Source organism: Myotis lucifugus, unplaced genomic scaffold, assembly GCF_000147115.1.
Source record: "Myotis lucifugus unplaced genomic scaffold, Myoluc2.0 scaffold_574, whole genome shotgun sequence".
NCBI classification, from domain to species: Eukaryota; Metazoa; Chordata; class Mammalia; order Chiroptera; family Vespertilionidae; genus Myotis; species Myotis lucifugus.
In genome coordinates this window covers 385,693-405,028 of record NW_005871622.1, presented here as the reverse complement: position 1 = coordinate 405,028, position 19,336 = coordinate 385,693, and the positions used below count along the sequence as shown (strand labels likewise).

Here is a 19,336-nt window from a genome sequence, read left to right as displayed (position 1 = left end):
CCGAAGTGCCGAAGTCACAAAAGGGAAAGACTAAGGCACTACCTGTCACCGGCTAGAGGAGACCAAGGAAACGCAAAAGGGGGTGCAGTGTGGGGTCCGACAGGGGAAACAGGCAGGTTTTCATATCGTCCGTAGCTTAGCTAAGATTATACCACTGTCATTTCCGTGGCTTTGGTAATTATAAACGATGGGTTATGTAATTGCAACATTAGGGGAAACTGGGTAAAGGATAAAGTATGAATTAAGACACCCCCCCCACACACACACACAACACACACAGCACATCTTCGTACCTTTCTCCTAAGTCTAAAATTATTTTAAAATAAAAAGTTAAATAAAATGAACTGTCCTAAATCAAAATGCAAATATCTAAAGGGACTATAGCATAGTATTGCATTTAAGTAAATTTGCATCTGATTAGGTTCCAAAGACTTTCTAATGGGTGGTTTCTGCACGGTGCTAATTCACATCCTTTTGAATGAATCAGTGAGACCAGCTTCTAAGTCCCAGTGTCTGCACAGGCCCTGGTTGTTTCCTGTTGCCAGACATAAGCATCACGGGATGGTTTTAGTGCAGAACCGTTTCCTGTCTAACTGCCCAAGGTCTGGGTCATGTGCTCTTCTTACTCTGAAGGACAAACGAACGGCTTACCTATAGCACCACACGGCAAAAATGGCTCCAAAAAACATGAGCAAAAACGCCATGTAGGTGGCCCACATGACGACGTACATGGCGTCCAGGCCCCAGATTCTCCAGGGGACGGGAGGGGGCGGCGGCTGGGGTCGGGGGCCGCACACGGCCGAGCAGTCCTGGCAGCTGCAGGGCCCGGTGACCTCGTCCACGGGCTCGGCACAGCCCTTGGTGGCGTTGTTCATCGGCTCCATCCCGTGGGCCGGGAGGTCTGCAGCGAGGACGGTGTTGAGTGACAGTCTCAATTTAAAAACACTACAGAGCTGGCGTTAAACACACTGAAACCCAATGATAAGCACCCTGAGCTCTATAGCACGACTGGAGGTGTCTGTCTGACCAGAGTCTGTGCTGCCGCTGAGTCCTGTAAAATTTTAAGTTGCTGCGGTAACTCTGAGCACAGACGGTTTGTCGCTGAGATTTGAGTGCCTCACCTTCCAAGGCCTGGTTCCCACTGAGCAGCGAGGCTGACACAAGCGCAGAACTCCTGACTAGGCTTCTGCAAGGATTTGGCCTTTATTTTTTAAATAAAAGCCCAGGTGACCCTTTCAATCATGCAGCAACACCTGAAGGCAAGTCCTCCTCCTCCTCCACTCCCCTCCCAGACCCCGGTGACCCCGATGACCCGGGCAGGACAAGTGCCCCCCGCTCAGGGGAGGGACACCCAGGCTGCCGCCTGGTTCACCTTCCTGCTGCACTGAAGGCTCCTGGGCGCTAACACCCTGACTGCGCCGCCCTGAGCGCGTGCCCACCTGAGAAGACGGGAGTGATGGTGAAGGGGGCCTGGCCGTTGTCCTTGTTGAACATGTACTCGATCCAGTTGGTGGCGTTGCAGGCTGCGGCCTCCTTCCCACACAGGAGCCCCAGGGCCTTGTCGTTGCTCGAGGGGGCCTCCACGTCCCTGCAGGCGTTGTACATGGCTAGCAGGGGAAAGGGAGGAAGGCGGAAATGCCGCTGCCGTCACAGGGCGAGACCACAAAGGCCTCCATGTGTGACCTGGAGTGGACGTGCACGTGCACCGAGGGCAGAAGGCAGGACGGAGCGGCCACGGTGCACAAGGGCGGCGCCGGACCCAGCTGTCACACCGACTTGGCCAGAGTCCAGTCTCACACACGACAGGCAGGAAGCCAGTCCTCCCGGGAGCCCACGCTGCCCAGAGGCACCCTCCCTCCTGCACGGAGGAGCGGCTGAGGCTGAGGATGGACAGCTAAGAGCTTAGTGCCCCTCAGTCAACAAAGCTGGCTCCAGAAACCTCCTGCGGCAGGAACTGCACTGTAATAGAGCCGTTCTCTTACTTCACATGCAGAGTATGCCCTGCGAGTGTACGGGACCACACCTGCCACCTGTGTGTTCTGTTTCTTTCTAATTTGTCTGGATAACATTTTTCTTTCTTTCCCTACGTCTGGGGGTTCCTCTCTCATCCATTCTGGAGGGTCCTCAGCCATTTTCCTTTTGCTCACTGTCTCCCCAACTCTCTCTCTCTCGTCTTCTGTCAGAGCCCCTCACTTGACCCCACGTGCCACTTCTGTAATGATCTGTGCAAGTCTCTGCTGTCCTCTGGGTAATTCCATCACATCTTCCCGCCTGCCACTTGGTTTTCAGGTTTTTATTTTAGTAAATATTTCAAGCACACAGAAAACATGGAGAATACAATTCCCAATTCCCATTTACTCACCACCCCACTATGGCTATCTTACTACTTTACATTTGCCTCAACATTAAAAAAAAAAAAGACTAAAGACACAACTGAGGCTCTGACTCCCCTCCCTGTGACCATCCTCCATCCTTAAGGCAACCACATCCTGAATTTGATGCTTATCTTTCCTATGCATGCACACACTTTTATGTCATATTCATGACTATATAGCATTGTTTAATATAAACAACATATTAACATGTATATTCTGTAACATTTTCAGTCAACATTTTAAAGCAGGGGTCCTCAAACTACGGCCTGTGGGCCACGTGCGGCCCGCCGAAAACATTCATCCGGCCCGCCGGGTGTTTTTGCCGCCGCTGCCTGTCCTGCTTAGCAGCCGACTCGTCCCGGGCCCGCAGTGAGCATGTGTGGAATGTCTGAGGGACGGTGAACTGGCCCCGTTTAAAAAGTTTGAGGACCTCTGTTTTAAAGAGTCATTCATGTGAATGCCCTAACTCTCAGATATTTGAACAGTTTTAAGTATTCCATTATTGACTATGACTATGCTCCCATATATTATCCATTCTCTTAATTAGCATTAGTGTCTCTGATTTTTTATTTGTTTCTAAAAATTTCCAAGGTTAGCATTTTTAGTCTAAATATTTTTTAGTATAATGAGCAAAAATAGAAACTAGATGAATAGAGGAATCAATTCTCTCACTTCATCTATCAACTAGCCACTTTCCTTAATCAGTAGCAGCACTCCTGTTACATGGATCAATTTCCACATGCATGGTTCAGAATGACCTCTCTCTGTTCAGCAGACTGTCTTTTATGTCACATCTTTTGGCAAATTTATTCCTAGGCATCTTACTTTCTGTTGCTTCTGTGAGTGGGACTTTTATCTATTAATTTTTTGTTATATTTTTAATTGGTCATTACAATTAAAGTTGTATGTTGCTCTTCTAATCAACAACTCTGTCAAATTCTTACTCTCTTACTTTACAGGTCATTCTTGGGCACATTATTTAGCTGTGTCTGATCTGCTGCTTATCTTTTAGACATTTAAATGACTATTTCTCATTAATAGGTCCAGGTGGTTCTATTTCTAATCTTTCATTCTCTTTCTCTAGAATCTTACTCTTTCAAAATTCTTTCATCTCCACCCTAGCCAGTGTGGCTCAGATGGATGAGCCAAAAGGCTGCTGGTTCGATTCCTGGTCAGAGCACATGTCCAGGTTGCAGGTTCAATCCCCAGTTGGGTGCTTCAATCCCCAGTTGGGTGCTTGTGGCAAGTAACCAATCAATATTTCTCTCTCCATCAATGTTTCTCTCTCCCTTTTCCTTCCGCTCTCTTTCAAATTAATAAAAACATATTTTTAAAAAATTCCTTTATCTCAATGATTTTCAACAAACATCATATGGTCTTTTTCAGATTGTCCTATTATTTCTAGTTGTTGGGGTCCCTCTCCCTGGATTGCTAGACCTGCTTCCTTTCCCTCATGGCAACCTGCTTCTTCACAGTCGAAATGTCCTCTCTGCCAACTACTCTCCACCCCTCTCCTCAGTCTCGCAGTAATTCATGGAGTTACACAATTCATGTCCAATAGAACCACAGTTCCATTGTTTCTAAAATGTACAGAAGGAAACTTGCACATACTCAGAATTCCATGTGGAAGCATATAGTTAGGAAGCAGTTAAAGCAAATCTCCTCTTTCAGGAGATTGTTAAATAGGGTTCGGATACAAGCAGCAACAACCTGCATTCACGGCCAATGAAACAGACATTGTGACTTTCACAGTTGACAGGACAGCAAAAAGGAACAACTTGATCCACAGTCCGGATACCAATTGTAAAGGAGGAATAACTGAAAGTGTACTTACCATTGGCAAAACTCTCTCCAACATAGTACTGTAACTCCTTCACGTTTGTTTTATTCTCGTGGGTAACAGGGTCCACATACTCTTCGGTTTCTGTAACGTTCAGAAACTGGCTTTGTCGAGGGCTACACGTCAGCTCACAAAACAAGTTCATCAGGTTATAAAAACAGGATGGACATCTAGAGAAAAAGTAACCATACTCTGTATGATGTCACCGATAATAGGACTAACAAAACGATGATTTAAAATAGGAAAAGTATATTTAAATTTCATTATCATGAAGACACATTACACCAGCCACTAAAATAAGCCTAAACCCTCGTGTTAAAATAAAGACACCTCTCTAAACACGGCCCTTATTACTACATCTATGTTGTCCAGATGCGTCTCTGAATTCCGCACTTTCTAATTTAGAGAAATGTTTTCCATGACTTGAAGCTAAAGGGACTTAAACGCCTCCTGGTGACAGTGATGAGTTTACGGCCCACTGAAGGGCTCTCCCCAGGCCCGGCTAACACAGGCCTCCCTCACCCAGGAGCACTCCGTGGCCTGAGGAGAGGCTGCACTGGTGGTCGGAGGAGCAGAACCACAGCTGCCTGCGGGCCTCAGGCTCGAAGGTTAAGCTCCTGAGGTGGAGTTTTGTGGCAAAAGCTCTCTCTCTCCTCTCGGGCTCACAGCTCTCTGCAAACGACTGCTTCATTGGACCTGCAGCACAATAATCACAACGGCTCCGACCCGAGGGCGACCACTCGGGAAGTGTTTGGGCCTCACAGCCCCTGGTGCAGTGAAGACAGAGCCACACACCCTGACCCTCAGGAGTCTTGTGCGTTACCGTGACAACAACGGGAAGGACACCGGCACCATTTATAAAACCACTTTTGGTGCAGTTTTGTCACTCTCCACGAATTACAAACTCCCGCCAGGCTACGCATTTAATCTCCACAGTCCTCGACCTGACAGCTGCCTGGCATTCCACAGAGCGACTTCTCGTTTCCACTGTGGGTAAAGCGTTGGCACCCTGACAACATGGAGACAATGCGGTTACCTCTGACATCGTAATGCCTCCCCTGGGCGGTGCTAAAGAAACGAGGTCACCGCTCCAGGCTGGCTCCATCGGCACCACAGGACATACCGCCCAATCAGATCTTAAGTTTCCATCTGTCATTAAATTGCACGTCGTCCTGGAAAGGGGGACTGTTTCCCCTCTTTACCGGCAGCTTAAACTTCTGGGAAGAACAGAAATTCCTCGGTGGACGCCGACGTGGGCCCTTTGCCTGCAGATCTCTGCACAGAGCAGCATCCCCACGTCATACGTCCTTCCCATCGGCCTTGTGACAAGACCACGTCCGCTTGTCCTTCTGCACATGTGAGAGCTGCTGCGTAGCTTAGATAAGAACATCTCGCACGTAACCCTCTCACTGCCCTGGTCATAGACACAGCCTGGACAGCAAACTGACTCTGACAAAACCAGCCGGCTACGCCAGAACAATCCTGTTAACAGTCAAGGCCAGCTCTCGGGAGGCCTGGCCTCAAGCACATCACGTCACCCCCGGAAGAGACCGTGTGCAAACCCGGGGAGGTGAAGGGGGGCGACGAGAGACTCCACATGAAGGTGTGGGTCAGGGACCTGAGCAGAACCTCTGGGCGCAGAGGCTCCGTGTGGAAGGACCTGGTTAGTCACACTGCAGAGGCCCTTTGGGGTGAAGACAGCTCGGAGGAAAACCAAGTATAACTCTGGCTATAAGTAACTAGAAGAAAAGTAAGTCTGATCATTACTACTTTATCAGAAAGTATTCATTGTTCCTGGAAGTCTTAAGATTGCTTTCTCAAAATAAAACAAAACCTTAAAGGAACGGGAATGTGCCAGCTAAGAAGTGCAGGAGGCCCTGCTCAGCGCCTTCGCCAGGCTCAATGGCTCTGAGGGAAACCACATACAGTGGGGCCTTGACTTACGAGTGTCCCGACTAACGAGTTTTTTGAGATACCAGCTGTCTCTCGGCAGATTTTTTGCTTTGAGTTGACAGAGTAATTTGAATTAACGAGCTCCTTAACGAGCTCGGTCTCGGAACAAATTAAACTCGTAAGTCAAGGCCCCACTGTACAATAAACCAATGTCACCACAGAGTGACTGACAGACACAAGAGCTCAGCTCCTACGGCATCTCAGTGACATTATAAAGAAATGACATTGAAGGAAAGGGCCTTATTCGAGGACCTGCGGACCTAACGCCGTCTTCTCCTGCTTGCCTGGCGGCCGACCTACCTGGACAGAAACTGGAGAGGCAGCTGCAGGTTGTCTTTCAGGGTCCGGAGCTGCTGCACATCACAGCAGAGGCTGACGTTGCCGAAGAAGAGCCCCGGACAGAGTTCCTTTGGGGGAGAAAGCGTGGAAATCAGGGCAGCGCAGTCCAACACAGACAGACATCACCAGGGAAACAAGCAGCTTTATCCACCTTTTCCCGTGCACAAGGCTCAGACCCTCTTGGCAAAGGCCTTGCAGAATTCTTTTAAAGGCCATCAATGCACTAGTTCAAAGCTAAGGATTCACAAAAGTAGGGACAGTTCAACTTTTTTTCTTATTTGGAAGCTCACTTTCCTCCCTTGACCAATCAGCTTACCTCTCCTTGTGCTTTTTCATTTACGTTGGACCAGAATGCTATTCACTGTGTATCCAGGAGCCACTCCAGGGTAGGTCAATGCCTTTAACTATTTGGATGAAGGAGCAACATCTCCAACACCTGCTACCCTGTCGAGTTGATTTTAGATGCTTACGCCTCTAAACTAGTCTTTCACCTTGATTTTCCCAATTCTTCCTAACATCTCTGTGAACCAGGGATGGTGAAGGAGACGACAGAAAACAGAATGCTGGTAGCAGCCAAGCCCACAGGCTCTCAGAGGAAGACCAAGGAACCACTAAATGAACGGAGGACAAAGAAGCCACAGCCCCGTGGCTGCCTCGTCCACTCAGGTCCTGAAATCCAGAACCAGGCGAAGCTAACTTCCAGCCCATTTGGAAGAAGGTGCAAAGAGCACCTCTGAGACACCAGGGTCAGTCCCCAACAGTGACCTGCAGCGAGAAACTTCACGGGAAAGGCGTGAAGTTAGCCCCGAAAACCCACCCCTGGGTCGTCTTATCTCCTCTGTCGTCATATGCTGCCTAGTGGTTTCGGGGCAGAGTTAACCCTGCAGGTGTTTCCCCGCAACCCCCGCGCACAGTAATCCAGTGGGGCCTTGACTTACGAGTGTCCCAACTAACGAGTTTTTTCGAGATACGAGCCGTCTCTCGGCCGATTTTTTGCTTTGAGTTGCGAGCTAAAATTCGGGTTACGTACGAGCCAGCTTCAGATACCCCACCGCTAGTTGGCGCAGCGAACGTCACAGTGATTTGACATACGAGTAATTTGAGTTACGAGCTCCATCACGGAACGAATTAAACTCGTAAGTCAAGGCCCCACTGTATCTCAGACATGATCCCAGAGGCTCTCCGATTCGAATCCATGTTCCCAGCGCCCAGAGGACGGGCTTACCTGCACTAAGTCATACCCATCCTTCGGCAGTGCCTTCGGGGGCCCGGAATACTCGCAGTTGTACCTCTTGTCTCCAGAAGCAATCCCACACTCTCCATACCAGACACAGGACTGCGGAAACACCTGCGGAGCCAACACAAACGGTTCACCGGGGCCTCAGCAGCAGGAAGCAGCCCTCAGCTCCCACACAGAACCTCCCACTGTCACCTGGGAAGGGGTGACAGCAAGAGGCACTGCGAGGTCAACATCCTGAAAAAATTCAGTGAAGCAAATGCCACCCCCAAAACCTGGTCAAGCACAGCGGTGAAGGAGGTAACAGAAACGACCTATTTGCACGACTCCTATTCCTGCCAGTTCACTGGTTCGTAAGAGAAAGCTGTCGTTTATGACTAAGAATTGCTAAAAATCCAGGCGAGGACAGGCAGCATGTGATGACTGAGGCACCGTGTCCGCACGGCTGAGTAAGGAGCGAGGAGCGCTAAGGAAGGGAGAACAGCCCCTCTCTGTTTCGGAGAATTAACAGCAGCCCCTCATGACTCACAGGGAGAACACAACCACCAACACCAATAAGCCCTCAGTAAGAAGCAGCAGCAACACACCCCTTGTCCTAAGGTCAGGGGACGGTAAGCAACGTGCTCATTTTAAGGAAAGTCACCTCATCGATCTTAAAAGAAAAATGCACGGCTTCTCCTGTAGAGATATCTCAAGAGCCACTCATGTCCCTCATGTGAGAGTCACGAGGCTGCAGGAACTCAGGAGGGAGGAGGTGCCGTGTGAGTCACCGGGTCAGCTGCCACCGGCCCTGCCAGCCACCGGGGCCGCGGGCTTGCATAAGCGAGCCGTCCCCTGTCCCTGGGGAAACAGAGGACATCCGACTGGGCTCCCAAACGCCTGGAGGGACAGCCAAGTTAAACAATCTGCACCGAGGCCGCCGCGCATTCTCCTGGGGCCGGGGCACAGGACCCACACACCCGAAGGGGCCGTCAGTCTGTGCTGTGGTCCCCAGCGTTGAGAACAAATACCACAACAGGCCCTGAAGACCTGGAAACATGAAAGAAAAATCAAGCAGGAGGCGGGGGAACACATGTGGGGGAGCCAGAGGGGTCGATACGATTCGACTCTGAATTCATTCGGGTATTTCAGAACATCCTTATCTCGACTCATTATGCAAATGATACAAATGAGGACGTGCCAACTATTCGAAAACACCACACATCAAACCTCTGGCAAGATGCTACAAAATTCCGTCGCATTTTTAGGCAAAAAGAATCACAGTTATTTCCAATTCTAGGGAAAGTATTGTTCTTTCTAAGACTCTGGGTTCCAACTGAAAGGTCATTGTCCATCTACTGAAGTTTGAAAAGGCAAAAAAGCTGACCAACGAGGACGGGACGGGACAGGCGATGCTGGTATTTACGTGCCATTTAAACAGAAGAAACCCACCCTGGACCTCACAGCATTCTCAACAGCCCAACACGGCAAGCAAGTCTGGGCCCGGGGGTGGGGAGTGGGGGGCGGGGGCAAGGGGGCGGCCTCTGGCATGTCACCCATTGGAGAGGCAGAAATCCAGCCAACAAACCACAGCCGTGACTCGGGCATGACTAGCAGGATGGGCGTCTGGCGCCCACTGCCCCTCCTCAGCACTCAGCACTCCAGAGGAAATAAGGATGACCCGGTGCTGTGTGCTCCTGTTCACAAAGATCACGCTTCATAATGGACATCACTTATCTCTAAGCAGAGTGTCACCATCTGGGGGGCGGGGACGGGGAGGGCAGGGCAGGGTGCTCAGGGCACGGCTTGTTAAGGCCAATCGAGCTGCAGCAGGTGCCAAATCCCGGGGAGCCGAGCATTCTGCCCGTGAATGTGGTCACACCACCGCTCACCTCACCGGGTTGGTGTGAAGATCCAGGAGGGAATACACATGGAAGGGCTTGCACGGTACAAACCAATGAATTACTCCTAACGTCTCCCAGCCGTGTGGGACCTCAGCAAAGAGGCTCCGGAGACCTGAAGGAAATAAAACACCGGCTCCTTTGGGCCCAGGGACACGACACTGGGCTGGACTCAGCGTCCTTGGGTTTGCTTCCAAAGTCATTCTGCCTCAGGCAGCCCTCAGCCAGTGGGGCCCAAAGTACTTACAAGCTCTTTACAAGCCAGGCACGGTCTGAACTGCTCTTCATGTATGAACTAAGGAATCTCACAATGAGCTGATGCGGGAGGTGCTGTTATTATACCCATTTTACAGATGAAGAGACGGGGCACAGTGAGGCTAAGTAACTTGTCCAAGAGTGGCAGAGCCAGGATTCAACCAGGACATCGTTGTTTCGGGAAACAGTCTTAATAAAATATAATCTACTGTATAATTAAGGTCCTCATTCTAACATTACCCTCCCTCCCACTCCCCACCTTGTGCAAAGCGCACACACGTGTCACCCTGCTGCCCTGGGCTCGGGGCGGCCCCTTTTCCATCTCAAACCTCTCTCTACCTTCACCTTCCTGTTCTCACTTCCAGCTAAAGGTGGGAGGCTGCCCTCCATCTCCCCGCCCCGATGGGTGGTGTTCCTGCGCTTCCTCCACCAACCGACTGCCTTCTCTTCCACATTTTCAACCCCATCTCTCTTGGCCCCTTCACCTCCGCCTGCCTATGAATGCTGCTCCAATTTCATTCTCCCTCCATCAAACCACCCCTCACCCTATCCCACTTCCGCCTACCTGCCCAGCCACCCAGGTGCTCAAAAGGAAGCTAACCTTCCTCTGAAGCCCCCACATCACCAGTGTCCGCTCCTCAGGGCCGAAAGCCGGGGCACCTTCCCGACCTCCCAGGAGGCTCCCTGGTGCAGCCTCCTGTGCTCTTCCTCCCAGACTCCTCCCCTGCAGAGCCCGGCGCCATTCTTTGCCCTCATGGCACCTTCCACCCAGACCTGGGCAATGTCTCAGAGGCTTGAGAATCAGCCAGGTTGGGGTAGGGTCTGGCCTGCCGTTTCTGAGGTGGGTCACTTTACCCGTGTGGTCCTCCATGTGGTCAACTGCCACTTGGCGCTTCCTGAGCCACCGCCGCAGGTTTTCTGCTGCCCAGAACTTACCATCCGCTCCCCTCCCACCCGGCCTTCCCCGTCCTTCCCAGTTCATGCCCCTCCGGCCCCCTCCCTGCACTCCACACCCCTGCTCCCATCACGGCCACTTTCCACCTTCACCTCCTGACCCACCGGGCACAGTCCAGCGCCCGTCACTTGCTGAGTGTGCCTTCACCAGCTCCCTTAACCTCGGGTCTGCGAAGCTGGCACGAAAACACCACCCTTTACAGAGACGAGACGGAGGACCACACAGGTAAAGTGACCCACCTCAGAAACGGCAAGCCAGACCCTACCCCAACCTGGCTGGTTCTCAAGCCAGATCTCTCACTCCTCTCGCCGCACTGAGGCCACCCTCATCTCTGTATCCCGTCAAGGACCCAGCTGGCATCTGAGCGATCGGATTTTCAGTCTCCAAATCACCAGAGCACAGAGGGCAGTCAGGACATTGTCAACAAAGAGGACAGATGCACCTACGATCCCTGGATGTCAGGGCAGCACATGCTGACAAGATGGAGGGACAGGGCGCACCCAGGGCTCACACACAGGCCCGCGTGCCTTCCTCAGCAAGCACCTGATAACAGGAGCAAGGTGTCCGCCTTTCCAGGATACGGAGCACCTGGTGCTGATGCCAGGTCAGTGAATACACCGACTCGGGAGGAAGGACTGTGCCCAGTAGGGAAAAGCACACCAATGTTCGAGGTCCGCCAGAGCCAAAAGGGCACGCGATCCAACGGGAGCTCAGTTCTGGTTGGGGGCTCGATCCCCAATAGAGGGTGTGCAGGAGGCAGCCGATCATTGATTCTCTCTCATCACTGATGTTTCTATCTCTCTCTCCCTTCCTCTTTCTAAAAAAAAAAAAAAAAAAGTCAACAAAAACATATTTAAAAATAATAAGAATAGTTTAGGAAAGGCTAAAAAAATGTCAGCAACTACAGCAACTTGCTAAAAGGACTCCAGTAGGAAGCTGCATGAAAGCATCTCATCACATGGAGGAGCTCTGAACACCAGCAACGGGACCTTGTCCTCCAGGCTGCCCTTAGGGTATCCTGCCTCCCCCCCCCCGCCCGCCGCCCCCCCGCTGGCGTGGCTCAGTGGTTGAGCGTCCACCTATGAACAGGAGGTCACGGTTCGATTCATAGTCAGGGCACATGCCTAGGTTGTGGGCTTGATCCCCAGTCGGGGCAGTGCAGGAGGCAGCTGATCCAAAATTCTCATCATTGATGTTTCTATCTCTCTCCCCCTCTCCCGTCCTCTCTGAAATCAATAAAAATATATCTTTTAAAAATCCCAATGAATAAAGTATTAAGTAACTCATATTCAATCACTTACCAAACGTCAACCAGGTTACGTGATTTCTTTCTCATTTATTTTTCAGAGCCCGCCTCCCCCCTCCCCCGCCCCCCACCATGGAGCAGTACTGTAGCATTTCACAGGTAAGGAAATTGAGGCTCCGAGAGTCTCTGAGGCCACATGGCTCACCAATGAGGAAACCAGTGCTGAGAATGGAGGTTTGAGCACCAAGTTAACCTGCTCCATCCTATTCCCATCCCACCCCCAGCTGCTGTACCGTTCACAACTCCAGTCAGTTGGTACATAAGGTGTATGATGAGATTTGGACAATGTGCCAGCGATGGGCTGTCCCATCGTTACAATCCTACACGTGTCCCTCTTCCTACATACACGTGGCCACTTGAGTGCCATTGACATCTTTTTCAGTCCAGCGCTGAGCATCCGTCGGCTCAGGGCTCACCTTCTCAGTGCAGGTGACTCTCCTCCACCTCAGGCAGGTGCAGTGCGGGCTGGGTCCCTCCCTCTGCCCTGTCCTGACGGGTAGAGCTCAAGGCAGAACCTAGAGACGCCCCTGCCCCAGCGAGGGGACCACACACATACGGCAGGACACTGGCGTGGAGGCTTGTCTGGTCTGAACTCTATTGAGGGAAATCTCTGGAACTCTGTTTTACAGCAACTTGGGGTGAACACATCCACAAAACAAGGAGTGATTTGTGTAAGCACCGGGCTCACCGGCAGATGGGTGTGTAAGTCACACATTTGTCCTTAGATGGACTCAGCTACCTTCACTGAGTGGATAAAGTAGCTGGCAGTTTCTGTAAGTGACTCACCCAGGATCATACCCCTAACAATACCATTAGACACTGCTGAGCGCCAGCACCCATGGTCTGAAAAACAACCCAAGTCAAAAGACTAACATGAAACTGCAGGAGTGGATGGGGGTGTACCTGTCTGCAGGCTTTTCTCCGATGGGATACTCAGTGTGGCCACTGAGCCATGGTCAGGCCGGTGGGCTAATCCCCCTGACTTATCACCGGCTCTTGGAGAAACCACACGAACGCCAGGGCCTTACTGGCCACACGGAACATTTGCTGAACACACATTCAACTTCGCTCGCTCACTGTAAATAAACCCCCACCGTTCTGAACCCGAATAGCGCACAGGAGTCAAAGGACAGAGGCTCAAGCCCCAGCCTGCCATGTACTAGGGATGTGACCCGGGGACAAAGTTGAGCCCTACTCTCCACATCTGCAGCACAGCATCACGCTTACCTTAAAGGTGCTCTGCAGATCAACCAGATCGACGAGCCCCAGCCATGGGAGTGCTAGGCAAAAATTAGGTGGCTCTTTTTCCTTTAGTTTCTTGTCAACTGGGATGTTATTTTCCAATGGCTCACTGAGGTCATTCAGATACCATGAAGTCCACCCTTTTCAAGTGCACAGGTTTTAGTAACAACTCGGTAACCGCCCCCTACTTCCTCCCGTTTCCTCTTGTCCACCTGGTGAGTGACCCTGCAGAGGTCAGCTAACGCATGGGCTCCTAGGGCGTTCTCTTCCTGCTTTTACTAAGCACACTTTGCATTGTGATTTTTACACTGTATTTACTCTTCGTCCCGTCAACTATGAATAAGACGCATAGAGGCTGCTAACATCACACAGCACTTCAGTGTGTAGACCAGGGGTGGGCAAACTTTTTGACTCGAGGGCCACCATGGGTTCTTAAACTGGACCGGAGGGCCGGAACAAAAGCATGGATGGAGTGTTTGTGTGAACTAATATAAATTCAAAGTAAACATCATTACATAAAAGGGTACGGTCTTTTTTTTTTTTAGTTTTATTCATTTCAAACGGGCCGGATCCGGCCCGCGGGCCATAGTTTGCCCAGGGCTGGTGTAGACTGCCCTCTGCATCATTTACACGTTTACTCGTTGCATCTACTTTTGTTTCCTACACTGTGTCCACAGCAAACACTTTTATAAAATTAGTGTAAGACAGTCATTTGAGTTCCTCTGTGGCCTGAGGGGAAGTCATAAGATAAAGGACACATTTTAAAGTTTCACTCTGAAATTCCCCAACAGCACACTTGCATCAGCGAGGGTTTTGTTTGTTCTTTAACGTTTTCTAGCCAAAGCAAACATTCCAAAGACTTGAAAATAAGAGGAACAGTCCAAACATCGGAAAACCTGCATGGCCACCGCTGGTGACTGGTTATGGAGAACAAAGACACCATGTGCAAATCCGGGCCATTTCTCCGCCAGCCTCGGAACCCCTCCCCCGCCCACCCTCTCACCTGAACCCACGAGAGCCTGATGATCTGGTGATTGAGAAACGCACAAGCGTCCCAGCCACATTGGAGGCGACCCACTCGTTCAGTTCCAACACTAGCCCTCTCTTCCGCACGCACCTAACAGCGGGGATAGCTGTTCATCTGAGTGGACAGAGGAGGGAACGGAGGCTCGGGGATCACTGCTGGCCCAAGGTCACTCCTGGGAAGAGGAGGCCAGACCCACACCCACGTCTTTCAATTCACAGTCGTTTGCTGGGCAGAAATGCCGCTGCGGGAGTTTACACAAAGACTTAGAGCTTCCCAGGGAAGGCATGCTAGCTGGGGGCACAGGGAGCCAAGGTCAGGACGATGGGGCATTTGAACTGGCCTGGGAAGACAGACGTGTTTCGACAGCAAGTCGTTTGTTTGGCTGGAGAGAGCTGTGGTGTGAGGGGGACAGGGGCACTGAGGTCAGGTGAGACATGCTCTGACCCAGGCTTCCGCAGGAGGGAAGGTGTCACCCTTAAAACTCCCGAGAAGCCTCCCTTTTAGGAGGCAGGGCTGCCCCGGAGCCGAGGACACACTGTCTCCATGAGCAGAGGGGCCCTTTGTTCTGGTGGCACGACAAACACTGCGGAGCACAAAGACCTATTCAGCGAGCCTTTTCTTGCTGCCCACTGGCCGGAGGGAAACCTACTTTCCCTGAGTGCTGATGTTCGGAGAGTAGCTATCACAGCAGCAACCCGGGCAGAGAGACTGGGAAAGTTCACCCACATTCACGCCATCCTCAGGTGGTTATTCTTCAAGGCTCTCGGCCCAAAACATCAACCATTCCCAAGCCCAGGAAAAGCCGTTCTAATGACTTCATTCCTACCCAGGCCTCACTATGCTCCCTGTTCCTCAAGAAAAAGCTTATAAAATATAGTCAGGATAAATGTATATAATATCTATAGAGACACACACACAACCTATTTCTCAAAGCTGTACACATTACTTGGATGACTACAAGGATTTTTAAAAACCATTCAGTCTAGTAATGTTATTTCATTATCTGTAAAAATTTAAAATTAAGAGAAATCCCTCCAAAATGTATTGGAGGCCATCAGAGGACAGCCAGCCTGTCCCTCTGTGACGGAACGTTATGAGTGCTCAGACGGACCCCAGACGCGCTGCTGTCAGAGGTCAGAATTCTGAAGACAGCCGCCCCGCCCACCCCACCTGCTCAGTGTTCTGCGAGCCTCCGCAGACTCAGTGAGCTGATTCATGAGATCACAATAGGAGTTTTTCCAGTTAAGCTTTACAGACCTGTCCCGGCTCCCAGGCATTTTGCAAGAGACTTGAGACTCGTGACCAACCTCTGACCTACCCCCAAAGTCCTAGGAGGGCCTCTGGCCAGCAGCCGGGGTACCACCTCCAGGCGATGGGGTTTCACTGTCCAGTGAAAGCTGCTGGGCCCTGGGAAGCCCCTGAGGTCCTGACTAAGCAGGGGAAGTTGGACAGCTGCACTTTCTTTAAGGCACATCATTGCCATCTCTGGAGTTTTCACTAAAGCAATGGGGTCTCTCCATAAATCACACCTAATAACGCGAGTAATCCTCTGAGGTGTTTATTGTGTATCTTCAGAAAAAAACTGAGGCTTGAAAGAGGAATGTGCCCTAACCGGTTTGGCTCAGTGGATAGAGCGTCGGCCTGTGGACTGAAGGGTCCCGGGTTCGATTCTGGTCAAGGGCATGTACCTTGGTTGCGGGCACATCCCCAGTAGGGGGTGTGCAGGAGGCAACTGATCGATGTTTCTCTCTCATCGATGTTTCTAACTCTCCATCCCTCTCCCTTCCTCTCTGTAAAAAATCAATAAAATATTTTTTTAAAAAAGAAAGAAATAGGAATGTGCCCAAAGCCAGTGCTGGTGAGCGGTACCCACTCTCCGCCTTCTCCCGACCGGCACCCCCGCCCACGCGGCTGGACCCCCATACACATACCCAGGAGGGAGCCACCGCCCCTCTGGCTCCGGACCCTGCCTGGGTCGCGTCTCCGACCCCCTCCCCAGGGCTGCACAGAAGCGAAGGAGAGGTTTCCTGGTCTGCCCGCCGTGCGACTCATCACCCACTGCCACCCCCTGCAGGCAGGTGGGCACAGGGCACAGCATCCCAGGTCCCTCTTCACCCTGGTCAGGTTTAACCAGCACTGATCCTTGGACTCCCCCTCCGTGCCCCGATTTTCAAAGAGGAAACTTAGATACACACACAGCAGCGAGGCACTGCTGCCCAGGCGGCCTGACCCAGGGGAACCAGCCCACCCTGGGACCCCCGGGTCCTGGGGCCATGGGGTCCCCCGGGTCCTGGGCCACCGGGTCCCCCGGGTCCTGGGCCACCGGGTCGCCCGGGTCCTGGGGCCACGGGGTCGCCCGGGTCCTGGGCCACCGGGTCCCGCCACCAGGGGAGTTGATGGCCCCTGGGACTCAGCTTCCAAAGACGCGAAAAGAGTTGGTAAGAAGCAACTTGCACCCTTTAGACCGAGCTGACTCCTGTCAGGTCCCGCGCAGCTGTTCCAGCCGGTGCTACACGAGCTCTACCGCTTCACCTGACTCACGCCTTTAGCTCCCTTCCCTCCCTCGCACTGGCTTCCCTCCCTCGAACCTTCCTCTTTGGGGAGGAGAAGGGACACACGGGTAGGAGCCTAACAATGGTCCAGAGCGGGAACGCACGCGGCGGCACGAGGAAGGCAGTCAGGCTACACAGGACCCCGCCCCCGCTCCCCTCCCGCCCCCGCTCCCCTCCCGCCCCTGCCCCACGTCCTCCACCCAGAACTGGGGTGGCCACAGCGGAACGGGCGCCAAACAGGCCGAACCGTGGTCCCAGAGCCGCCCTCCTCCACCTCGGGGCCGGGACGCGGCCGGGGTGGTTCCTCAGGACCCGCCGCCCTCCCGGACTCCCGGCCCCGCCGCGCCGCCGCAGCCCCCGTTCCCGGCCGCAGCCCCGGTTCCCGGTCGCTCACCTGCGCCGGGCACAGCAGCAGCAGGAGGCCCAGGGCCAGGCCGCGCGCACTCATGTCGCAGGCTGCGGGCTGCGGAGGTTCCGCTGGGCTGGGCTCGGCTCGACTCGGTCCGGCTCCCTCAGAACCCAGTCCCGGCTCCGCGGACACAGAAAGCAGGACCTGTCAAGCAGGACCCAGCGCCGGGGCTGCGCGCGCAGGTCAGGAAGGAAGAGGCGTCGTGAGACCCGCCCCCTTCCGGGCGGGGCCGCCGCTGCTTGGCCAGGAGGACGCTCTGGGGCGGGGTTATGGAGGGGGCGGGGTTATAGGGGGCGTGGCCTAGCTGGGCGGGCGGGGCCACAGCCCGGAGGGGCGCGGACCAGACCCGGCCGCAGCGGCCTCCGGGAGTCCCAGCTCCGCACCTGTCTGCTCCGTCCCGCGGGGGGCGGAGTGGGGCCAGGGCCTCTCAGACTAGGTCAGCTCAACTTCTGGGCTTTTCTTTTTAATTTACTTGTTTGTTGATTGATTTTAGAGGGAGAGGGGAACCCGATTTGTTCCACTTATTTACGCATCCATTGGCTGACTCCTGTGCGCGCCCGGACCGGGGCGTGTGGGGCGGGGGCGCTAACCACTGAGCTCCGCCTGGGCTGGGCGCTAGCTCTGGAATCCGCCGGGAGAGTGTTTCTGGGGTTGTAGCAACGGTGTGTGGTTTTCGCGCTTTAAATCCATGTCTCCCCTTTTTGTCCTTTTCTTTGGTTGAAGATGGTGGGCGAGGAGGTGTTAGCAAACGGGAGGTCCCGGAGACGCTTTTTCCTGGTTCGGCCCCCACCGCTCGGCGGAACACGTGCTGACTCTAGGTCCGAGCCAGCACTGCTCCGAACCCAGTCCCCGAAAGGGGTCCGGCCTGGGCGCGGCCCGCGCACCTGGAGGCGCGGCGCAGTGGCCGGGGCGTGCGGTCATCGGTCACCGGGAGGGCGTTGTGGGCCCGGGCGCGAGGGCAGGCGCGGGGCGAGGCCCCTGAGTCACCCGGTCAGCTCAGCCCGCGTCCCGGGAGGCGCTGGAACCGCACCCTCTGCTGGCGGAGCCGAGCGAGGCCCAGAACCCAAACCCAGTTCCCGGGCGGGTGGGGCCGGAGGCCGTTTCCGAGTTCTAGGTGCAGTCCGGAGAGACAGAGATAAAGAAGGTCCTTGTTCTGTGTGTTTTGTTTTGTTTTGTTCCGTGCCTCTTCTTAGAAAAAAGAACGTGCACTTATGTTTATCCCATGCATTTCCGGTGACATTACCCCTCAGGTTTCAGTTGCTGAGATCACTCATCAGCATCAGTTATCTCCATTTTGAAGTTACAGAAATGGAGGTACGGCTCTCCTTTCCCCACAGTGGGCTCTGATTCACAATGAAAAGACTAAACACCCTCTGCAGCACTGAAGAGTGCCATTCCCTCCACTCAGGGCTCCATCAGTGACTGCCTTCCTCCCCACCTCCTCAGCCCCGAGGTGTCCAGGTGTCCGAGCGGGGCTGGCTGGGCACTGCAACTGCAGGGCTTTCCTCTGGACCGGCAGCCCTAACCCTTCCACGTGACCTCCACTCCCCCTGGGGTTCCTCTGATGACACAGCAGTTTGCTTTATGCAGATGTGCTCAAAGAATGTCATTGAACCAGCAGCATCAGCATATTATCTGGGAACCTGTTTGAAATGCAAATGTGTGGGCTCCACCCTGGACAGGCTGAAAGGGCAGCTCTGGGGAAGGCCTCGGGCGGTCCCAGGACGCACACTCCTAGGCTGCAGCTGCACTGTATTCCCCGGACCTGCAGGGCTCGTTAGCCTCCCAAGTTCAGCAAAGTCCTTACGGAAACAACAGCAAAACCCCTTACAAATTAACTGATGCGAGTAAAGGAGATTTCAAGCTCCAGACACAACATTGCTGGGATGGGCAGAAATTCTGATAATTCCACCAGTCTGAAAACAGAAACAGGTCTTTTACCATATATACAGGTGTTTTCTGGTCT

At 53.1% G+C, this 19,336-nt stretch overlaps 1 protein-coding gene and 1 long non-coding RNA gene across 4 annotated transcripts in view; one reads left to right on the top strand and one right to left on the bottom strand.

The window, feature by feature from the left end:
* NPC1 (NPC intracellular cholesterol transporter 1) overlaps positions 1-17,540 on the bottom strand; it is a 38,247-nt gene extending 20,707 nt beyond the window's left edge. Inside the window, exons 1-6 of one of the 3 annotated variants that reach the window (XR_002826650.1) lie at positions 17,356-17,540; positions 7,733-7,855; positions 6,469-6,575; positions 4,210-4,385; positions 1,440-1,607; positions 652-901 (exon numbers count right to left, since the gene is read on the bottom strand). Coding sequence is in view for 2 of the 3 variants with exons in the window: in XM_023745724.1 (XP_023601492.1) it covers positions 652-901; positions 1,440-1,607; positions 4,210-4,385; positions 6,469-6,575; positions 7,733-7,855; positions 17,356-17,409 (878 nt within the window). In the remaining variant the exon portion in view is untranslated. The remainder of the gene's footprint in view (positions 1-651; positions 902-1,439; positions 1,608-4,209; positions 4,386-6,468; positions 6,576-7,732; positions 7,856-17,355) is intronic. The other 2 variants (XM_023745724.1, XM_006104459.3) reach the window with 2 other exon arrangements.
* Positions 17,541-17,685: 145 nt separating this feature from the next.
* LOC106694688 lies at positions 17,686-18,524 on the top strand. Its single transcript, XR_001345731.2, has 2 exons — positions 17,686-17,806; positions 18,094-18,524. It is a non-coding gene; the product is annotated as an uncharacterized LOC106694688 (long non-coding RNA).
* Positions 18,525-19,336: the final 812 nt, after the last annotated feature.